Raw genomic sequence first — 20,368 nt, forward strand, 5'->3', positions numbered from 1 at the left:
TTCGTAACACTAAAATAATGCTTCTAGTGAAAATTTGGTGTTTCGGGTAGTGTCCGGTTGTTCGGTTGGTTACCGGTTCCTTAAGGTGCTAAATTACGCAGTTTAGTGTGCTTTATGTTCCCTTTTATGACAGTTTTGATTCCCGACACCTAGGAAGGTATTCTGGACCATTAAACCATAATTCTGCATTAAATTTTGTAGTTAAAGTGCTGATTTTTGCTGAAATATGCAGAATTCTGCAGTTTTTGTGAGTTTTAGACACTTTCCGGCACTTAAACTATCACTAGGAAGGCAGTTTTAGGATCCCTACTTTCCTACACATTATTCTAGTGTAACTCTTGGTTCAGGGCTCATTCTGTGTCTTAACATCATGTCTGTCTGAGTACTGAACTCCCGTTCGTTCTTCTAGTTTGTCTAATAACTGTGCTAACTTTGTTCTATGCACTAATTGTACTACATTGTGTTGCATGCAATAATGATGAATAATCTTGCAACATGTAATGCACTTGTATGTATATGACAACATTCAGAAAATCATTCATGTCATTAATCCAAATCAGGCATAGTCATTAAGCACAAATTGTTGTTTATCATTGTACAGATATGTGGAAAATTGCCAGTTGTCACAGCGGTTGTGGTGGATTAGGGTTATGATCAAGGTTTTATGATAATTATGATTGGAATGGTTTGAGGATGGTGTTGCTTGTGTTTTTAGCTCCCAAGATGATGTTCAAACTCTCAAATTCGTAACCCCCTTGATAATGACTCAAAATTAGGTTTTCACTTGGTCAAAATAGTCAAACAAAAGAAATCAGCGTCCCCGAGCAGGAAGCCACGTCGCCAACGACCCCTCACGGCGTCGGCAACGCTGCTTGGATAGATCAAAAGCTGACGACACGTTAACTCGATGCCTACGGCCAACCTTTGTCGATGTAGCGCGTCGCCGACGGCCCAGGAGGGCATCAGCGACGCAACCTGTACGATCAACTTTCCTTTTTGTTCATTTCATGTTCCCGGTTGATCCCGTTCGCTCCCCGATGCTCCGTAAAGCTCGTGAATAACTCCTTAAACTCCGTTAGAACTGCCAGGGGCGGAGTTATATGTATTCGAACGCAGTCACTGGACATCATTGATTTTTGAAGTTTATATAGAGCGTGTAGTATAAAAATTCTGATTGATCCAATGTTTTTAAAATGGTGAAAAAATAAAAATAATATGCATCAGAAAAGAAACAATGGAATCAAGTTGGAGTGGTTAGTCCATTTACTCCAAAAACAATCAACCCATGTTCGAAACTGGCTTGTTGCACTTTTTTTCTTTGTACTTTCTTGCTTTTTAAATTTCAGCTCATCTTATACAGGCCGAGAAAAATTTTTATTCAGATACAATAAGTTTCTGAAAATATAGATTTAATTTTGTTTTGTTTCTTGTCTTGAGTATGTGATGTCTGATATATTTAGATGTGAAACTTTACTAATTTTAGTTGTTCTTGATTGGAACGTTAGTGATAAAAACCCAACCCAACCCAAATGTTCTTACATGGAGTTGATAAAACTCGGTCACAAAAAAAGTGACATCAGTAGAAAAAAATTATGGCTCCGCCACTGAGAACTGCAAAACACAATCCTAATCAAAGTAGGTCATTCGAAACCAAAAGTCACGTAAAAACATAAGCTTAAGTACGAATAAACATCAGTTTTCCACGACGCATCACAATTCCCACGCCCCCAACAATTTATTATGCATAATCGACATAAAAAATGGTCTGAGAGATAATATTTTTAATTTAGTTTAGTATGTTGTAATCATTATATCTTCTATAAATTAATAAATGGATATAAAATTGGACACGTGTCTTCACAATATCTAATCTCATCAATTATTTCTAGCTTAAATCTCTCAATAACCTTAAACAAAGAATTTGTTTTATAAAATAAGAAAGAGTATCATAATCTTTTTTAAATATTATTTCTTTTTCTTTTACTTATTTTGTGATATAATAAAGTAACCATTAATTATGAAAATATGTTATTCATCATACATATACATAAAGTGTTAAGTTATATAATAGTTTTATAATAATAATAATTATTAATTAAATATATGCATAACAATTATTAATAAGAATAATAAATCTAATTTATAGTATTAAAATATTTGTTTTCATTTACTTTAAATAAAAGTTATATTTAAAAGATACATAATAATAAAGATAATATTATTTATATATACATTATTATATATAATGTAATACGTAATTTCAATCATATGATATATATATATATATATATATATATATATATATATATATATATATATATATATATATATATATATATATATATATATATATATATATATATATATATATATATATAGGGCAATGCTCTATAAGAAACCCTTAATTTTTAGAAAACTTTGCAAACTTAACATGTGGCCTACATTTATCCACGCCATCCAAGTCAACTCATTATGCTTATTGCCTCTAAGGGTATATTAGTAATTATACATCTATCCACCCAACCCAAGAACTCTTCCCCATTGGATTTGACAGTAGCATTAATGCCCATCACCTCACAAATCACCATACCCCCCATTTATAGATTATTTCATTTTTAAAAGCCAAAATTTCTAAATCTCGTCCCTCATATCTCCTTTAACATCTTCACCTGCATACCACCGCACCACCACCATCATCACCACCGCACCACCATCAGTATTGTACCTCCGGTACCACCGTAAACACCTCCAACCCTGTTGCACAACCCCCACCACCGTTGCACCTTTACCACCGTCGGTCGACCCCCGCTGCACAACCCCCACCACTGCCCCTCCACCACTGCCATCCCCCAACCCCCAACCCATATATTCAGATGTGGAACTGAATATATTTAATCCAAATGGCTATACTTTATGCCTTGAAGAACCATGTGGGTCCGTTGCATCCTCAAAATGACACCAGATCTGAATGTTGCCATCATCAACTACTGCTCAAAGGTCACCGATGTTGACGAGCTCTTGAGATCGTATCAATCTGAACCCGAATGTTCTCCATCCAAAGATTATATTTGGGGGAATGATCTCCATCCGAATGTTGAACTCATATCAACTACAAAGGTTTAATTGTTTGTTTTTTGATTTAAAATTTGTTTGGATTAATTTTGGGGGTTTTTTTATGTGCGAGGGTAATATTGTTAGATGATTGAAATTTTGAGCTTGGGCACTGTGTGGATGTTTGAATCATGGATAAATGCTTTTGGATGTGTTGGGAAAGTTTATTATATTAAGATTATGATATGTAAATTGTAAATGGCTCGTTTCATATTACACGTTACATACTAAATTTCAAGTACATAAATGGTCGGTTTCATATTATACCTTACATGCTTGAATAGTTTGAATCGTTCAATTTCATTTTACCCATTTCACTTTTTTTCTTTTCAGCCGATTATAGAATGTGGGTTTTGAAACACGAACACCAAGTATAATAGTTAATAGTTATGTCTGGTTAACAACTTAACGGTTATCTTATCTTTTTCTTATTAGGATGGTGATGGATACAAAGGAAACAAGATCCAATTCTCAGGACCGTTGGTTTCGTCAAACGTGGATCAGATGCTTAAGGATCATGACCATGTTTATGTTACAGCACAACACAACTAACACGTGTTATAGTTTGAGCTTCAGGACATGCATGTGTTACATGTGACGTGAAACCCATGTACAACGTAACACGTGTTAGTGCTATGTATTTTTGTTTTACTAGTAATATGTAATGTGAGACTCTTGTTGTTTTCTCTAGTACACGATGTTAAAACGGTCTAGACTTAACACATATTCTGTTGGAGGCGCCCGTATTTGTACCTCTACTGTTACAGTTACTATTGAAGTTTATGCATCCATTCTGGAAGTCCTAACACATGTTATAATAGATGCTTAATACACATTATATCAGGTTTACTCTATTGTTATTAAGTTACTATTGGAGTTTATTCATCCATTATGGAAGTCTTTACACACGTTATAATAGATGCTTAACACACGTTATACATTTCAGTCGCTTAACACATGTTACAGTATGTATATACACATCATGGTGTTTTGAAAACCAATAGCTTATACATGACACCATGTTAGGTTAAACCAAGATTATAACAAAGGGTTAACACATTTTATCCCAGGTATACGGTGTTGCGATATTAACTTGTATGTTCCATATTAACTTGTTCACGTGTTACGATCAGTATATGCACATCATAGTGTTTTGCAAATCACTTTCATATACATGAATACAACTCGGGTTACAACAACATTATAATGGATGCTTAACACATGTTATCATATGTATACAAGTGGGGTTACAACATTACGATATTAACTAAACTCACCATTAAACCCATCGCCTCCGTCAACTGTTTTCAACCTTATCACATGTTAAGCAACTACATGTAATTTGAGACTCTTATTGTTTTGTCTAGTAGATGATGTTAAAACGGTATGAACTTAACACATTCTGGAAGTCTTAACACACGTTATAATAGACGCTTAACACACGTTATATCAGGTATACTATGTTGTTATAATATATACAAATCATGGTGTTTTGGAAACCACTAGCTTATACATGACACCATGTTGGGTTAAACCAAGATTATAACTGAGGCTTAACACATGTTATCCCAGGTATACGGTGTTACAATATTAACTTGTATGTTCCATATTAACTTGTACACGTGTTACGATCAGTATATGCACATCATGGTGTTTTGCAAACCACTTTTGATATACATGAATACAAGTGGGGTTACAACAAGATTACGATATTAACTAAGCTCACCATTAAACTCATTGCCCTCGTCGACTGTTTTCACCCTTGTCACATGTTAATCAATTTCATGTTCCGATCAGACAAATTGTGACACATGTTAGATCAGTATATACACATCACGGTGTTTTGTAAACCACTAGCTTATACATGAATACATGTCAGGTTACAAAAAGATTATAACAGAGGCTTAACACATGTTATACATTCCAAATTGTGCAAAACAAACACATGTTATAAACGAACGAAGAGTTCTTTCCCACGTTATATATCATTCTAACAGGGGCTTAACACATGTTATACATGAACACATGTCAGGTTACATCATGGTGTTCTGTTACAGCATGAACCACTAACACATGTTATAAACGAACGAAAACTTCTTTCCCAAAAGATTTGACTTATTCAATGTCCCCGCATTAACGTCGCCTACATCCATCCAGCTTGTCAATTGAATATCTTTATGGATCTGTTTCTGTAAATCAACACACGTTATATATTATTCTAACAGGTGCTTAACACATGTTATGGGTCTGTTTCTGTAAATCAAGCAACCCAACAAAAAAGAAACACTTACTGTTCAGATCAAAAGCCCAAACCAGCAACCAAACCAACAAAAAAACAATTATTGTTAAGATCAAAATCCCCAAACAAGCAACCAAACCAACAAAAAATCTCGTTCAAAATCTCATCCTAAAGTTTTTTATTTATTTAAAATACATGAACATTAACCATTACTAGATCTTGATTGAAGACAGAGGAGAGGAGAGAGAGAGAGAGAGAGAGAGAGAACATTAACCATTATTAGATCTTGACTCCGACGACGTTCCAAACTCCGGTGCCACCAACCACCCACCCTCCACCACCTTCTACAACCATCCACTGTCGCCGCTATCAACTACCAACAACCAAGAATGAACCAGCCACCACCTTCCACCAACCACCAGATCTGCAACCACCATCGTGCCTCACTCATCGTGCATCTACCGCCTCCCCTGCCCCAACCATAACGGTCAACAACACCACCGCCACAGCGCTGCTGCTGCCGTGGGTGGCTGGAAACCCATCAGTTTTCTCTATCTCGTTCGATTTCTCTGGACCTCTCTTTCTCTTTCGATTTCTCTGGTACTCTCTCTCTCACGGCTCTCACTCTCTCTCTAGGCTTTGCAGGTTGTAAGTGTTGTGTAGAGAGAAGGGAAAGTCATGGGGGCTAGGGTTTTGATTTGGGGAGGAGAAAATGAGATCTGTGATTTTAGAGAGAGGGAATTGAGAGAGTTGAGATGAGATTGTGATTTTGAAATGGATATGAAGAGAGAGAAAGATCAGTGCATTAAAAAGAGATGATATGATTGGACAGTGGAGAGAGAATGAATTTACTTCCGAAAATGTCCTTCCAGTTGACTAATGTGTATTATAACATTTCTTTTAAATCGAATTGTTACCAAAATTATGAGAGCCATTGATCAAGTTAGATAAAAGTTAATCAATGGGTGACAATGGGTTTGCATAGTTTTTTAAAAAAGATAGAGTTTCTTATATAGCCAAGCCCTATATATATATATATATGTGTGTGTGTGTGTGTGTGTGTATGTGTGTGTGCGTGTGTGTGTGTGTGTGTATTACATATTTTTCAGTTTTCAACTTGTGTAATACATGGGCTATTATGGTATTTTCAATGTTACTAATTAACATAAGCCAGTTTTTATATAAATATTTAAAATAAAAAAAGGCGATCAAATCTTGACTAACAAATATGTCCACGTCGAAGGGGAAGGGATGTACTTTAGCATAAAATTTATATATTGGTTCTTGAGGTTTAGTCAGTTTAACCCTTTGAGCCTAAAAAGAATGTTTTAGGTTGTATTTTGTAAAAGTTTTGACCCTTAATACTAGCTCTGTTGTTTTTCTGTTAGGTGTAAGCGTATTTTAGTACTTTTACGCTTCAGGGGGGTTTTTATGTAAACTATAAAGTTACTTTTAATATTTAAAGGACCATTTATGTAATTATTCAATTTAACAAAAATCATACCACAATCTCGTTCTTCATTCTCTATAAAATTAGTTTTTTGTATATGTATATATTAAAAAAATATTTTTATTTTTTAAACTTATTTAGCATTATTTTGTTTTTATTGTTTTGTTACTTTTACGATTGTTATTTAATAAAACTCATTTTAAATATATAAGTTAATACGTCTTTTCTAAAAGTGTTTTTATAAACATCTTTATATGATCGTTCGACTTTCAAACTTCTTTTTACACCATTCATCTTTTTTTAATATATCATTTATTTAAATCGTTCATTTGGTTAAAAACCGTTTGTTTGTTTAAAATTCATTAATTTTCAAGCCGTTTTTGTCAAAATTGTTCTTTTTTTTAATTGTTCTTTTTTTTTCTCGGTCATTTTTAACTTCTTTTTTAAACCTTTCATAATTTACATAAATAACCACTAAGTTGTAAAATGATCACAATACTCTTGAACTTAACAAAAAAACAGTAACAGAGTTAGTGTTAGGGATCAAAACTATTACGAAATGCAACCTCAGGGTCTAATGTATCACAATATTCTTTTTTGAGCCGAAAGAATTAAACTGACTAAACCTTAAGGGCCAAAATAATAATTTACTCTAAAAAATATAATACACTCTAATATTTGACACCACATTTTAAGGGCCAAAATAATAATTTACTCTAAAAAATAAATACACTCTAATATTTGACACCACATTTACGAAATTAAAGTTTGATACATGAGCGGAAGTTGATAAGTGACATAGGATTGTGTATCACATGGCTATGGTTTTTACATATATCTTTGACATGACTATAAAAGTATATGGAAAATAGTTACTTCTGTGATTATCTCTTATTTGTTACTATACATTCGACCAAGCGGCTCCTGGCTAGTCCGGCATCCGAGTTAGGGCTTTAACCCAGGCATGGACTCGCCATCTTTCTTCCATTCGTTGATGGACTACGACTAAAAATCATAGTCGGAAAACAACTTCCGAACCTTTCCTTCTTTGTCTTCGACCCACGACCATTGTTTGTCACCGCTTCACCGCCATGCACAAGGGGGCTTTCCGCTTTCAAGTTCACCCCATTTTGCAGTGGTTCACCATCTTCAAAATGATAGCTAACTCTTAGGCTTTCTTTAAAAAGGTCTAAAAGGCTAATTTTCTTTTCTGATCCAGTTGGAGATGGCTCATCATATGGAAACACAGCAGCATGAGGTTTGTTGTTGCCTGAAGAGAAGTTATGGTGGACCGGTGTATTGCCTCTTGATGAAGTAAATTCTACACAATAAACCGTTACTCGTTAAGAAGTAATATTAGTTAATAATATAAATTGTGATTTAATTAATGTATCTTACCACCATTAACACTCATGAAATCATCATCACAGTCTGACTCTAACCATGCTTGTGAGTCAAAATATATCTGTTCTTTACTCCCTACAATGTCAAATAACACATGTGCATTATGAAACCTATGATAGAAGTAAAAAGTATTGTTATATATTGAATAGAGTATATAATCTGAGAATGAAACAATAATTTTGAAACTATAAAGATGTGCTTGTAAGCTAGACCCTTAGCATTGGGGTAGTGTAAATTTTTTAAGAACTGGAATGTGCATTGTAATTTCAAATAAATGGATTTGCATTGAAATTGCTAAAGGAATTAATTTAGAAGTTGTGATTCATGTACAAAAAAACAATCATGTTTGATTTGTAAATTTGTTAAAGTTGGAATGTTGGGATGGGGGAGTTGGTGGTGATGGGGACGGTATTAGGGGTGATAGTGGAGGCGGCAAGAGTCGTGGTTGTGATGGCAGCGACGGCTATTGGGGGTGGATGATGGTGTTGGTGACAGTGATTGAGGTTGTGGCTTGGTGTGCCCTGGCTATGGTGGTGATGGGGTAGTACCGATGATGATGGTGGCAGCATTGATGATTAGATGGTGACAAAGATGGTGGTGACACTGGTGATGGTTGAGGGAATACACACTACTAACCAAATGACCATCATTGAAGGATGGTTATGTCGGAAAACCGTCAGTGAAGTGGGTTACCAATGGTGAATCCTCCCGACTAGGCGTAAATATTATCGAACAAATTTCCGATAGTTTACTAATGGATAAACCATTAGTACTAGACAACACATCGACAAACGACTAAAAAACCTAGGTGGGAATTTTATCTGAAATTCTATCCTAATTTATATATGAATTTTATTCTGGCAATGGTTCCCACCAAAGTTGAAGAAATGGTGGACATTTCTAGAGCTATTAAGGGTGAAGTTAGAGGCGGGGCTGAGGTGGCTTTCTGGGTCGGCGTATGGGCTGCCCCGGAACCTCTTATGACAAAGTTTCCTCTGCTTTTTCAGCTGGAAAAAGATAGATGGTGTTCGGTAGCTGAACGAGCTCGGGTGGGGGTAAACGGGACCTCATGGGGCTGGGAATGGAGACGTAATTTAGCAAACAACGCTGAACTACGTGAACTCCAGCAGCTTAGCACGCTTTTGCAGGGGTTCTCTGTCACGACGGGTACCGATCGATGGGTTTGGGAGCTTGATCCGTCGAGACGGTTCAGCGTAGGAAGCATAAAAAAGTTGATAAATCAAAATAATTGCAAGCGGCCAGATTATATTGTGCAATGGAATAGTTGGGTTCCGATGAAAGTAGGTGTGGTTGCATGGAGGGCTGAGAAGGAGCGCCTGCCAACCAGAGACGCTTTGTTTAAAAGAGGCATTTCGATTCAAAATTTGGAGTGTATACTTTGCGGGGAGTATAACGAAACATGTGAACATCTATTTGTATCATGTGGTTATGCTCAAATGGTGTGGCAAATAGTGTATCAATGGTGTAAAATGCAACCAGTTATCGCCTTTTGCATCAAAGATATACTTGATGCACATTACCAGTTTGGGGGTTCTATGAAGAGAAAAAAAGCTTTCCATGTTTGTCTGGTTACAATATGGAGGATATGGAGTATGCGAAATGAACTTATGTTTTCAGGGAACAGGAAATCGGTTACAAATATTGTCGAAGAGATTAAATCTAAGAGCTACCAGTGGGTAAAGCACCGAGCAAAGGAATCGAATATGACGTGGGAACAGTGGCGCAGGTTTGATGTGTTTTAGTTTATTCTGATGTATTTCGCTTTGGTGTAGTCCAGTCAACTGGCTGTATGTTGTTTGTTTGGTTTGGTTTATGTAAGTTTGGTGCTAGCCTCTGGCTAGAAGTTTAATAAAAAAATCAACTTTTGTTGGCCGTTCAAAAAAAAACAGTCGAAGAAATCTAGCGGTTGAAATGTTTTTCCAAAAAAAGACAAGTTGAGTAAAAAGTTAACATAATAAACATGAATTTTAGCTTTCCAAAAAATAGAAATATCTAAACAACCAATAAAAAGTACGCATGCCAACGGGGGCTAATTTTTGTAGGCACAAAAAAATCTTGAAAATTATAATGTGGCATGAAAACAGCAATCAAAATAATATAGGTGTAAAGTATGGGCTAAATTTAGTCTCATCTAAAAATCGCATGTTAATTTGAGCCTTTAAAAATAGCACCAACTAAGGTGCTGTTTGTTTTTTCTGAAAAGTTCTGTGCAAGCTATTCTGTCTGCACCGCGCAGACATTGCCACCGCAGACTGTTTGTTTTTCCGAAGATGTTTCATTAAAAAACGTCTGCGCGAGCTCTTCTTGGTGCAGACTTGTCCCAGCCACTTTTAAGATCTTTTAAGGTCTGCAGAGAGTTAAACATCACCACTCACCACCACCGTCCATCACCACCACCACCACAGTACACCACCACCGTCCACCACCCACTACCGTCCATCACCACCACCATCGTCCACCGTCCATCACCACCACCATCGTCCATCACCACCACCGTCCACCACCCACTACCGTCCATCACCACCACCACCACCGTCCACCACCCACCACCACCGTCTACCACCATCACCGTCCAACACCACCACCACCCACCACCACTGTCCGTAGACCACCACCAGTTTATTTTAGAAGTCTGCATACGTTAAAAAACATTGCAGACTGCAGAGGTTTAGTCCACCTCTTCTTTTACAGATGTGGTCCGCAGACTGCTGACATTTTACCTCTTAAAAAACAAACAACACCTAAGTTTTAGTCTTAGCTGACGCTTTTTTAAATAACCGATAAAAATAGCATATTGGAAGCGTAGACTAAAACTTAGTTGCCTTAGCCGGCGCTATTATTTTTTTCAAAAACTAAAAGTCAATCTCAACTTGTCTATGTTAAGAATTTTCTTTTTTTTTTAAATTTAGCGGGTTTTACCGGTAATTACCGATGGATACCCTTCGTCCTTAGATGATCAATGATGATTGATGCTACTTATTTGTTTAATAGTGACATAAATCCAAACTTTAATTCCATTAATTTTATATCAGAATGAAACCAAGAAAAACACCCCCTCTAATCATATACTTCAACATGTGAAACATCATTAGAAACAGAAGTAAAACAAATCCACTTGAAAAACCAGATAACTCCCTAGATTATATCTAAAAAACTCTAACTGAAGTCATGAAATTGACATACAAACTAAAAGGCCAAATATAGCAATAACGCAATAGGCACCCACAAATAACACCAATTAACAACCGAAAGAAACTAACTAACTAACTACAAACTAAACAAAAGTCATGCTATGAGAAAACAAGAACCAAGATCATAGAACATAATTTATACCGTAATCTCGAAAAGACCGGAGTGATTTGGAGGGAAGATCGCCATTGATGAGGGGAGGTTTAACGACGTCGTCGTTGGACCCGAACAACACTTGTACCTTCTTCATTGCAGAAGACTCCTGCTGAGTTTGAGTTGAAACGTAACTACCCATGTGCTTGCTCTACTGAATTGATGATCAAACTCAGAGTAATGATAAAATGAAGATGGTTGATATTGATTAAAGAGGAAACAATGGCACCTATAGGTCCCCTCTCCTTCAAGTGAATTTAAATCTTTTGCTATTTTTGTTCTTTACCTTGACATTGACATTACTTCACCTTGACATTGACTTTACCTTGATATTTTCCCAACTTGTTAAAAAATAAAAGATGATATTTTCCCATCTACAATTTTGTTTTTTTTAATAGTTACATTATATAGTATTTGATTTTACAAATAATAAAGTATGCAGAAAGATATTATAAACCATAATTAGTATCATCGAAATATATATTTCGTTATTTTAGTTATGTTAATGAGCTAAAATTATATTGTGAAATAACTTCAAATATATTGTATATAAAATCGTTATTGGGTGGTCCCTTTATATGATTAAGTTAAGTTATTTCTCTAATTATTCTTTGTTACTTGTTTACCTCATTTAACATGATTTTGGCATACTACCAAGCCAATTGGCTCTAGTCATCACTTTGGTATAACCCTTAACATGATTTTCGGTTAGCTATCCCGCCGATAGGCTCCTCTTTACTACACAAGTCGATCTCCTTAACGTAATTTTGATTAATTTACTTTGAAATTAATTCTTTGTTAAAGTGCAAGCTCTTATAATCATATGTTTGTAGTTCAGTCCTTGCTTGAGATGACAAGAACCGGCCTGACCGGTAAGACTCTTGCAGCGGATAAATATTAAATTACATTAGGCTGGCTATAGTTAGGTAAAAAGCAACTTTCACATATACATCGGAAGATTAGAACATGTATGAGTGATAATGTAACACTATGAGAAAACTGATTATGTGTTTTCAGTAATGTTCATTAAATTCTGTATTATATATTAGTAGACAGTCGTTCTCAATGATACTAAAGTAGGTCATGCAATTTTAGAGTTGTGCACTACAAGTCTTGAAAGCTAACATTTGAGGCAAGTTGTGTGAGTGAGCGCAAGCAATGCCATGTGAGTGGTTTCAATCTAAACCACTACATGGTGTGATTCTCCAACCTCCCTATGACTATTGAGGGTTTTATGACATCATGGGGTTTTAAAATTATTTATCAAAACCGTGTTTTTATTTTTCTGAAAATGTTAACCAAAAAAAAATAAAAACTATTATAATCATACGATTCAATTGTATTTATACTTGTTTCGTGAACCGTAAAAAGGTATGTGTTTAGCTAGCTGTGTAAACGAGTCAAGTTAAGCACGAGTTTGATTTGTTTAACCTAATAGAGCTCTAGCTTAAGTATCTATCTAAAGTTAAAGCTGAGCTCATGTTCCAGATATATATCTAGTTAACCCCTATAAGAAACCTTTGTAGCATTGTGAGATATATATCTAGTTAACCCCTATAAGAAACCTTTGTAGCATTGTGTCAGCTCTAGGATCACTAGTACAAAACCTTTTTTTTTGGTGGTGTAAATTTCATTTTTTGGTGCTATCTTATAATATAAAGCACCAAATAACAACATTATCACATTAATAAATAAACACACCATCAAAAAATAGATTAAAAAGCACCATTAAATGCTCACAAGTTATACAACACCATAAAATTGGTTTTTTGAGGGTGAAAGTTATCAATACCACCAAAATACAATATAAAATTAATTTTTTTTGAGGCTAAAGGTTGAAAATAGCACCAAAAACATCCAAAATTCAAATAGCCTCTCTAAATTTTTCCCCGCTCATACAAAATTCATTTCCCCCTCTCTAAATATTTTCCCTCTCATACGAAAACATATATTATAAACACTCATATAAATAAAATTAGGGTTTCAATCCGACTATAAAACCCAGTCGTCTTCAACCGTTACAGAACATCTTCTTCAACAGATTACAGGTATTGTCCTCTTCAATCCATTGCTAGAATCAGTAGATCCAATTTAATTGTGTAAAAAACGATATTATTGTTTGAACTTTTAGTGACGATTTTGTGACGATGTGTTTGATTGAAATTTGTGTTGTTTTATGCAGCAGAATGAAGGTTGTCGCTGCTTATTTGTTGGCTCTGTTGGGTGGTAAGACGTGTCCATCCGCTGATGATTTGAAGAGGTATGTTTAAGGATTTATAATTTTATATGTAGTTTGTGTATGTATATTTGAGTTTGGTTGTTAGTGTTGTTGGTTTGTAAAGTTGTTACAGTGTGAAACCCTAATTTTGTTGTTTGGCACCTGATTAGTTCTTATTTTTAAAAACATATGATTTATGGTTGATTGCTCGTTAAATAAAAAAAACTGAAAATAAGTTTAAAAACACAGCCAAAGAAAGCATTTTATTCAACAAAATTTAACTTCTTTATTTGAACTGCCTCTACACGTGTTTGTTTATATGCAAAAGCTCCGAAAACATTGTTATACCAACCCTCCCCATTAATAACCCTAAACCCTCCCCTTCACCTGCAGCAGACAACGACCAAAATCATACAGCCACATCACTGTGTTCAGCCCCCTCTCCTTCGACGACGAAGACGACATATCCCCTTCGACGACCAAAACCCTACTACACTCCCCCTTTGATTTGCTCGACGGCGGCCGCATCTTTGATTCCCCTTTCGCGACGGGTTAGTTTTTTCGATTCCTCCTTCGATGCGGTTTGTATGTATATGTATTGTTGAACAAAACAATCTTTATTTGTCTATGGATAATCTATTGCACGCGTTTATGGAGAATCTATTGCATTTGTTGAAGAATGATGTTATGTTTTTATTAGAGACCAAATATGTCTATTGAGTTTTTGATTTTGTTTCCAAAGCTTAAGTGGTTGGGGGCTTGATACTGGAAGAGTGATTTAGAAACATTTGCTATATATCACTTTTATGTTGAGTTTTTGATAATTGTTTGATTTCTTAAAAAAATATGTGTATTTTCTGTGATCAATTTAATATTTGTTCTAAAGTCTGAGAAGGTGCGAGCCTAACAAGTGTTATATGTTTGTTTTCAACTTTTATTGTATAAAAAGCTTGTTTGGCTGTCAATATAAGGTTAATTTGATCATTTGGACTTTTTGCATACAGGTGGTTAAGGTGGCTAATTTTGGTGTTGCAAGAGTGAGGGCTCAGATGTTATGTTATCACAACAGAAACTGGTACATATAGATGAATGGCTCTCTAGGTATCGAAATTTTATGGAATTGTTTGTGATTTTCGTAGACGTATATAATAGAGACAGTGGTGGGAAGACAGAAGGGACATGCTTCGAGGGTTACATCATAGTCAACTTATTCATGTCAAATATGATTTTAACAAGCACCAAGCATGTAATTAGGAGAATGTGCTATTTTCTTTTTTCTTCATTCCAGAATTATTATTTTTTTATTTATCTGTTTGTGTTTTTCTCTAAGACAATTTTTCTTTGTTCAATGATAGGAATGCGAAGTTTTACCTCCATTTGTAGCTTTTGCAATGTCCAAGACCTGGGGTTTGTTTTATCACTATGATCAATGTTTTCTGATCTGCTTTGTACTTCACACAAAAATTGAGAGAGCGCTACATTCATTTCAAAAGCAGCAACTTGGTATCATGTTGATGTGGCTACTGATCCGGGATACGCTTCTGTTTATAGTTGACCAACCATGGAAACATTGAGACTTTTGTAAATGGGTTGTTTAATACTAGTTAACTTTTGTCATGAGCATGTGCATTTGTGTGTAATTGGATATATATTGGGAAATATTACTATAAATTCTGGAATTTTGCAAAAATATTAAAAATTTATATTTTTTTTCTTGTCTTATTTTTTGGTGCTATGGAGATTTGTTTTTTGGTGCTATGTAGATTTGTTATTATTTGACACGTCTTAGTTCTATATTAATTTTTTGGTGGTGTGTTTAAAGATTTAACAGTGACTTGTTTTTTATCATTGATTTTTTGGTGGTGTGTTTAAAGATTTAATGGTGGTGGAAGTTGTGTTTCATCATTGATTTTTTGGTGGTGTGTTTGGAGATTTAATGGTGCTGTTATTGAACAGCACCAACAAATCCCATTATTTGGTGGTATATTTGTTGGTGCTCTATGGTACAACAGAAAATAAAGCATAAAATACAGCACCAAAAAAGTTATTTTATACTAGTGGATCAACCATCCTCTTTCACCTTACTTTGCCCACTTTGTCGATGTTACTAGCTAGTTCGTAACATCAAGGTTCGTAGTCACTCTACTTGTAACCAGGGGCGGCCCGAACAAGAGGGTTTGGGTTTCACCCGATACACATGCAAATTTTCTTGACAACGATGCCCATGCAAATTTTCTATAACCAATGACACTAAAAAGAAATAACTTTTTTATTGTTTATTTTACAAAATTTTACGTATTGAGTCCATCATCAATATCATATGTATCACTAGAGAACAAGAGAGGCACCCACACGAGCAACGGTGAACACAACATGCTGATGTGGAAACCGGTAAAACACGTAATCACGTAATAGTATATAATCACGTAACATGTTATTTTATTTACATCTAAATAATTATAGCAATACCATACTCAAGTTAAAGAGAATAAAATGCATGTTTTATAGTGTATTTTTTTTTTAATAATAACGTATGAAAAAGTTATGGTCGTTTAAAAATCATGGAGAAAATTTGCATTTTACTTGCATTTTCTAGAAAGTTTTGTCTTTAAGTGATTGTACCATATGTTTTAGAATTTGTAACTACTAAAAGTCTAAATTATCTTCTTCTTCTTTTTACATGCTTTATAGTATAGATGTGTGTGAATTATTACGGGAAGGAAAGAAAGCGCATACCATGAAGGTGCAACATCTTTTATATACGGAATTATTATGGGAAGGAAAGAAAGCACATACCATGAAGGTGCAACATCCTTTATACACGGAACACGTAGGTTAGGTTCTTATGGGCCTTAATGTTTTAGACCCACATCATTGGGCCAGACCCGACTTAGTAACATATAACTTCAACCAATTTTAGTGTCATTCGTTTGACTTGTAGTCAGGGGCGGACACACCCTTTGTCGTGGGTGGGTGGACACACACCATAAAAAAATTAGTGTTAAAATCTGCGGAAAATCCCGACCACACCCCTTAGAAATCTTCAACTGCCCCCTTTGAAAAAAAATCTTATGAATTTATGAAAAAAATGTAAATGCTGATTTTAATTAAAGCATAACCTACTTTATATAATTATTCTTTAACCATTTTCACTTAACAGTTTAACCCAATCACTTTCACTTAACAATTTAGTCAAATAAAGAATCCATTGTAATTAACCCAATCACAAACCCAACCCAATTAAATTTGAAGTAAATAAAATAACCCAACCGCCCTTTTCCAATTCTCGGCTCCTGTTCTCACTCTGATTTCCCAGTAATGCAAACAGCAGCATCGAAAGCTACCCTTTTTTCGCCAGAAAACTGAAATTCTGGCCACCAAACCACCTACACTGGAATCCGAAACCACACGGGCATGCTTCGTTTATTTATGTTGTTTTTGTTGTTTTATGTGGATTTTTAGCAAAAACAGAGACGTTAGAAGGGTTTGAAATTGTATGTGTTTTGATATATTTTTTTTTGTTATAAACTTTAATAGGGTGATTTTTTTGTTTTAGTAAAAGTTTTGTTTGTCTAAATATTTAGCTACATGTAATTGTTAGACCTACAAAAGTACAGATGATTGCAAAAGTCAAAACATGCAACCTTGATCAAGAAATAAACATGTTATGATCTGCAACTCCTCCCAAAGATAATGAATCTTGAACACTAACATATCATCTGTTTGAAGACTTCAAAGATCCGTTGAAGACATGAAACCGCTGTTAAAAAAGAAGAAAAGTTTGTTCATGGCCAAAGCCCTGTTGAATACAAAACACTGATGAAGGAAACCAAACATTTGTTTTGGCCAGAACAGATGTCTGGATAAAGCCAATAGAGGTTTAAAGAACCGTAGTTACATTCCATTCGATGTTTCCAGTATCTGTGTAATCTTTTCTGTTAGAAATGTTAGATGTCGCTATAAGGGTGATGTCACCCCTGATTGCCAACATACGTTTGTACTTGGTATAAATAGATCTCACCTGTTAGAGATCTATTTTATCACATCACACATATTCCTTTTGTATGAACAGTCCAAGTGACTGATTAGACTGAGGGGATGTTTGTAGAATCATTACTGTAATTTGTAATCCTTTGATTATTAATATAAAACACTTTTGAAAAACTTTTCATTCTTGTGTATTCATTTATTTCCATTGCAATTTATCTTTCCATTTACATCTACACTTCATTTAATTCATCAAACATGTCATTTATTCACACAATAAAACACACAAGTTAAATTTTAGATCCTAACAGTTATCAACAATTAAAACTAGGGCTTGAAAATTAAAATTGAAAACTATGAGGCATGTTTGATAATTGTTTAAGACTTTAAGTATTTAGTGTTGTTTTAAATGGTTTTGTTGTTTTATATTGGATAGGAAGTTAGGAAACATGAGTAGGGAAGTTATAGCGCGACCCGATCCGACCTGTTATGAACTGTTTTTTATATAGCTAAGGGCCTAAAATCTTTGATAGGAAGTTAGAAACAATTTTTAATATTGTTTGTAATGACGTTTGATGTGTTTTCGCTGATTATATAAATTTTAGTTTGATGTTCTTTCGTTTTACATGACCCGACGCGTTATAAAAACCGATTTTTTTATATAGCTAGAGGCTTAAAATCTTTAAAAATTTTCCGCATCCCCATGAAAAAGTTATTGGATCCGCCGCTTGTAGTCTGATCCTCTTGACCTTCTACTTTTACAACTTTGACATGCACTATTTTCCCCTAAATTATTTGGTTAGCAGGGTCAAATGACTTGTTGAAGGCCTTAAATTCTTCTTGGGTTTGCTCTTTAGACTTTTTGCTCTTTAATTTGCAAATGTTGCCTCTTGGGATTATAAGCAAGAGAAGCACCTTATGATGTAGAATCTTCAAATATCTCTGCTATATGGATCATGTAGACACATCTCTTCAAGATTTTGAGTAGTCTTCAAAGTTATAAAAATATATAATGCTTTCCACTTTTTGAGAAAACTCTTGAGAAACTTTGTATTCTTTTCCTCATTAGAATTGATCACATCCTTCATGTTTAATGTGTGGACGAGGATGCAAGATTGAATGTAGACGTCTTCAAGTACTTCTAATTTTATGTTATAAGTCTTGGATCTGTCACATGTTATCGTGTATAGCTGCGGATCAATATCATACAATTTCATAATGTCCTTTCATAAATCATGAAAAATAGTGATGAACATTTGACATGTTAACTAATAAATAATCAGAAAGTAAAATACAACAAACAACCCATCAACGAAAACAGAATTATTTATAGAAGATATGTTTAGAACATAAAGAATACTAATGTATGAAGTAATGTCACTCAAGATGATGACATCATGTCTTGAAACTCATCAAAATCAAGAACACCATTGCCATCAAGGTCAAACTTGGTGATCATCAACTCACACTCGTCAATTGTCCTTGACTCTCCTAATCTGCTAAGCATTCTCCTCAAACTTTTAGCAGTTATACAACTACCACACTCTATATCCTCATACATCTTAAAAACCATCTTCAAGTCATTTACTTTTTGTTCATCATTTGCATCTTCCACCACTCTAACTAAATCTTCCAAGCTCAACAATCCATCGCCATCGGAGTCCATTAGTTCAGCCACCATCTCCGCCTCCTCGGGTGACAACTCTCCACCTATCCTCGTAATGCACGTTTGGAGCTCCGTCGGCGATAGTTTCCCGTCGCCATTTTTGTCCAAATGTCTAAACACAAGTTTGTATTGTTGTTCTTTGTCCATGAAAACTTAGAGACAAGAAACTTGGTATATGAAACTAGAATCTTTAGGTGTTTATATACTTTTTATGCATTTGAATGTGGAGCAAATGTTTAACCGAATTGCCAACACTTATTTCATAGATTTTTTCTAAGAATTTTGACTTGTATTTTGGCCCCTATTTTTCCGCGTGGATTGAAATTTGATCAAATGAATAGTTGAAAGGAAAATATTTCTTAAAAAACAAGAAAGTCCAATTTACTAGAAATTTGGAAATTGCTTGGAAATGTAATGTTGTAAAAACCGGACCGGTTATTAGCTTGATGCCTTGACGATATAATGTTGTGAAAACCGGACCGGTTATTAGGGTGATCTTTCTATTCAGTGGTGAAGCTTGAGATTTCTGACCGGGGGGAGGGGTTGAAAACGTATATATGTAAAATTTTCTATAGAACCGGGGGGTCGAAAACATATATACCCAAAAATTTCTATACGAAAGCTACATGCATAACACTATTGAACGAAAAGTTCGGAGGGCCAGGATAATTTAGAAACTAGTCATATCTAATTTAGAAAAGTTCGTAAAATCCGCTATACTTGTTGCTACAATTTTAAATACAGGGTCACTAAGTAAACTATATTAGTTTTTTGAAATAATAATATATTTATTAAATGGGATTGAAGGTGTCCATGGTCAGTGGCGGATCTAGAAAATCCGCCAAGCCGTAACGTTTTATAAATAAGCCGTAACGAAATCGAAAAAACCTCAAATTTTTCCAAAATTTACACTAATTTTTCCAAATTTTT

General features: G+C 34.8%; 2 protein-coding genes across 2 annotated transcripts; both read right to left on the bottom strand.

Moving 5' to 3' along the window:
- Positions 1-7,552: 7,552 nt before the first annotated feature.
- On the bottom strand, positions 7,553-11,813 carry LOC110912221. Its single transcript, XM_022156900.2, has 3 exons — positions 11,559-11,813; positions 8,199-8,279; positions 7,553-8,121 (listed from the first exon to the last, which is right to left on the bottom strand). The coding sequence occupies exons 1-3, from the start codon at positions 11,707-11,709 to the stop codon at positions 7,754-7,756; spliced, it is 600 nt and encodes a 199-aa protein (XP_022012592.1). The 5' UTR covers positions 11,710-11,813; the 3' UTR covers positions 7,553-7,753.
- A 7,328-nt stretch (positions 11,814-19,141) lies between these two features.
- On the bottom strand, positions 19,142-19,589 carry LOC110910095 (calcium-binding protein CML38). Its single transcript, XM_022154808.2, has one exon. It carries the CDS (start codon positions 19,583-19,585, stop codon positions 19,154-19,156), a length of 432 nt encoding a protein of 143 aa, XP_022010500.1. The 5' UTR covers positions 19,586-19,589; the 3' UTR covers positions 19,142-19,153.
- Between the last annotated feature and the right edge of the window lie 779 nt (positions 19,590-20,368).

The sequence above is a fragment of the Helianthus annuus genome, chromosome 15 (genome assembly GCF_002127325.2).
Source record: "Helianthus annuus cultivar XRQ/B chromosome 15, HanXRQr2.0-SUNRISE, whole genome shotgun sequence".
NCBI lineage: Eukaryota > Viridiplantae > Streptophyta > Magnoliopsida > Asterales > Asteraceae > Helianthus > Helianthus annuus.

Bases quoted from the DNA above. Each gene is read 5' to 3' on its own strand.
- LOC110910095 (XM_022154808.2), bottom strand. From the start codon at position 19,585: ATGGACAAAGAACAACAATACAAACTTGTGTTTAGACATTTGGACAAA.
- LOC110912221 (XM_022156900.2), bottom strand. From the start codon at position 11,709: ATGGGTAGTTACGTTTCAACTCAAACTCAGCAGGAGTCTTCTGCAATG. The intron at 8,280-11,558 runs GTATAAATTATG...TTGACATTGTAG, and splicing joins CCGGTCTTTTCGAGATTACG to GGAGTAAAGAACAGATATAT. The intron at 8,122-8,198 runs GTAAGATACATT...TTTATTGTGTAG, and splicing joins TTTCATGAGTGTTAATGGTG to AATTTACTTCATCAAGAGGC.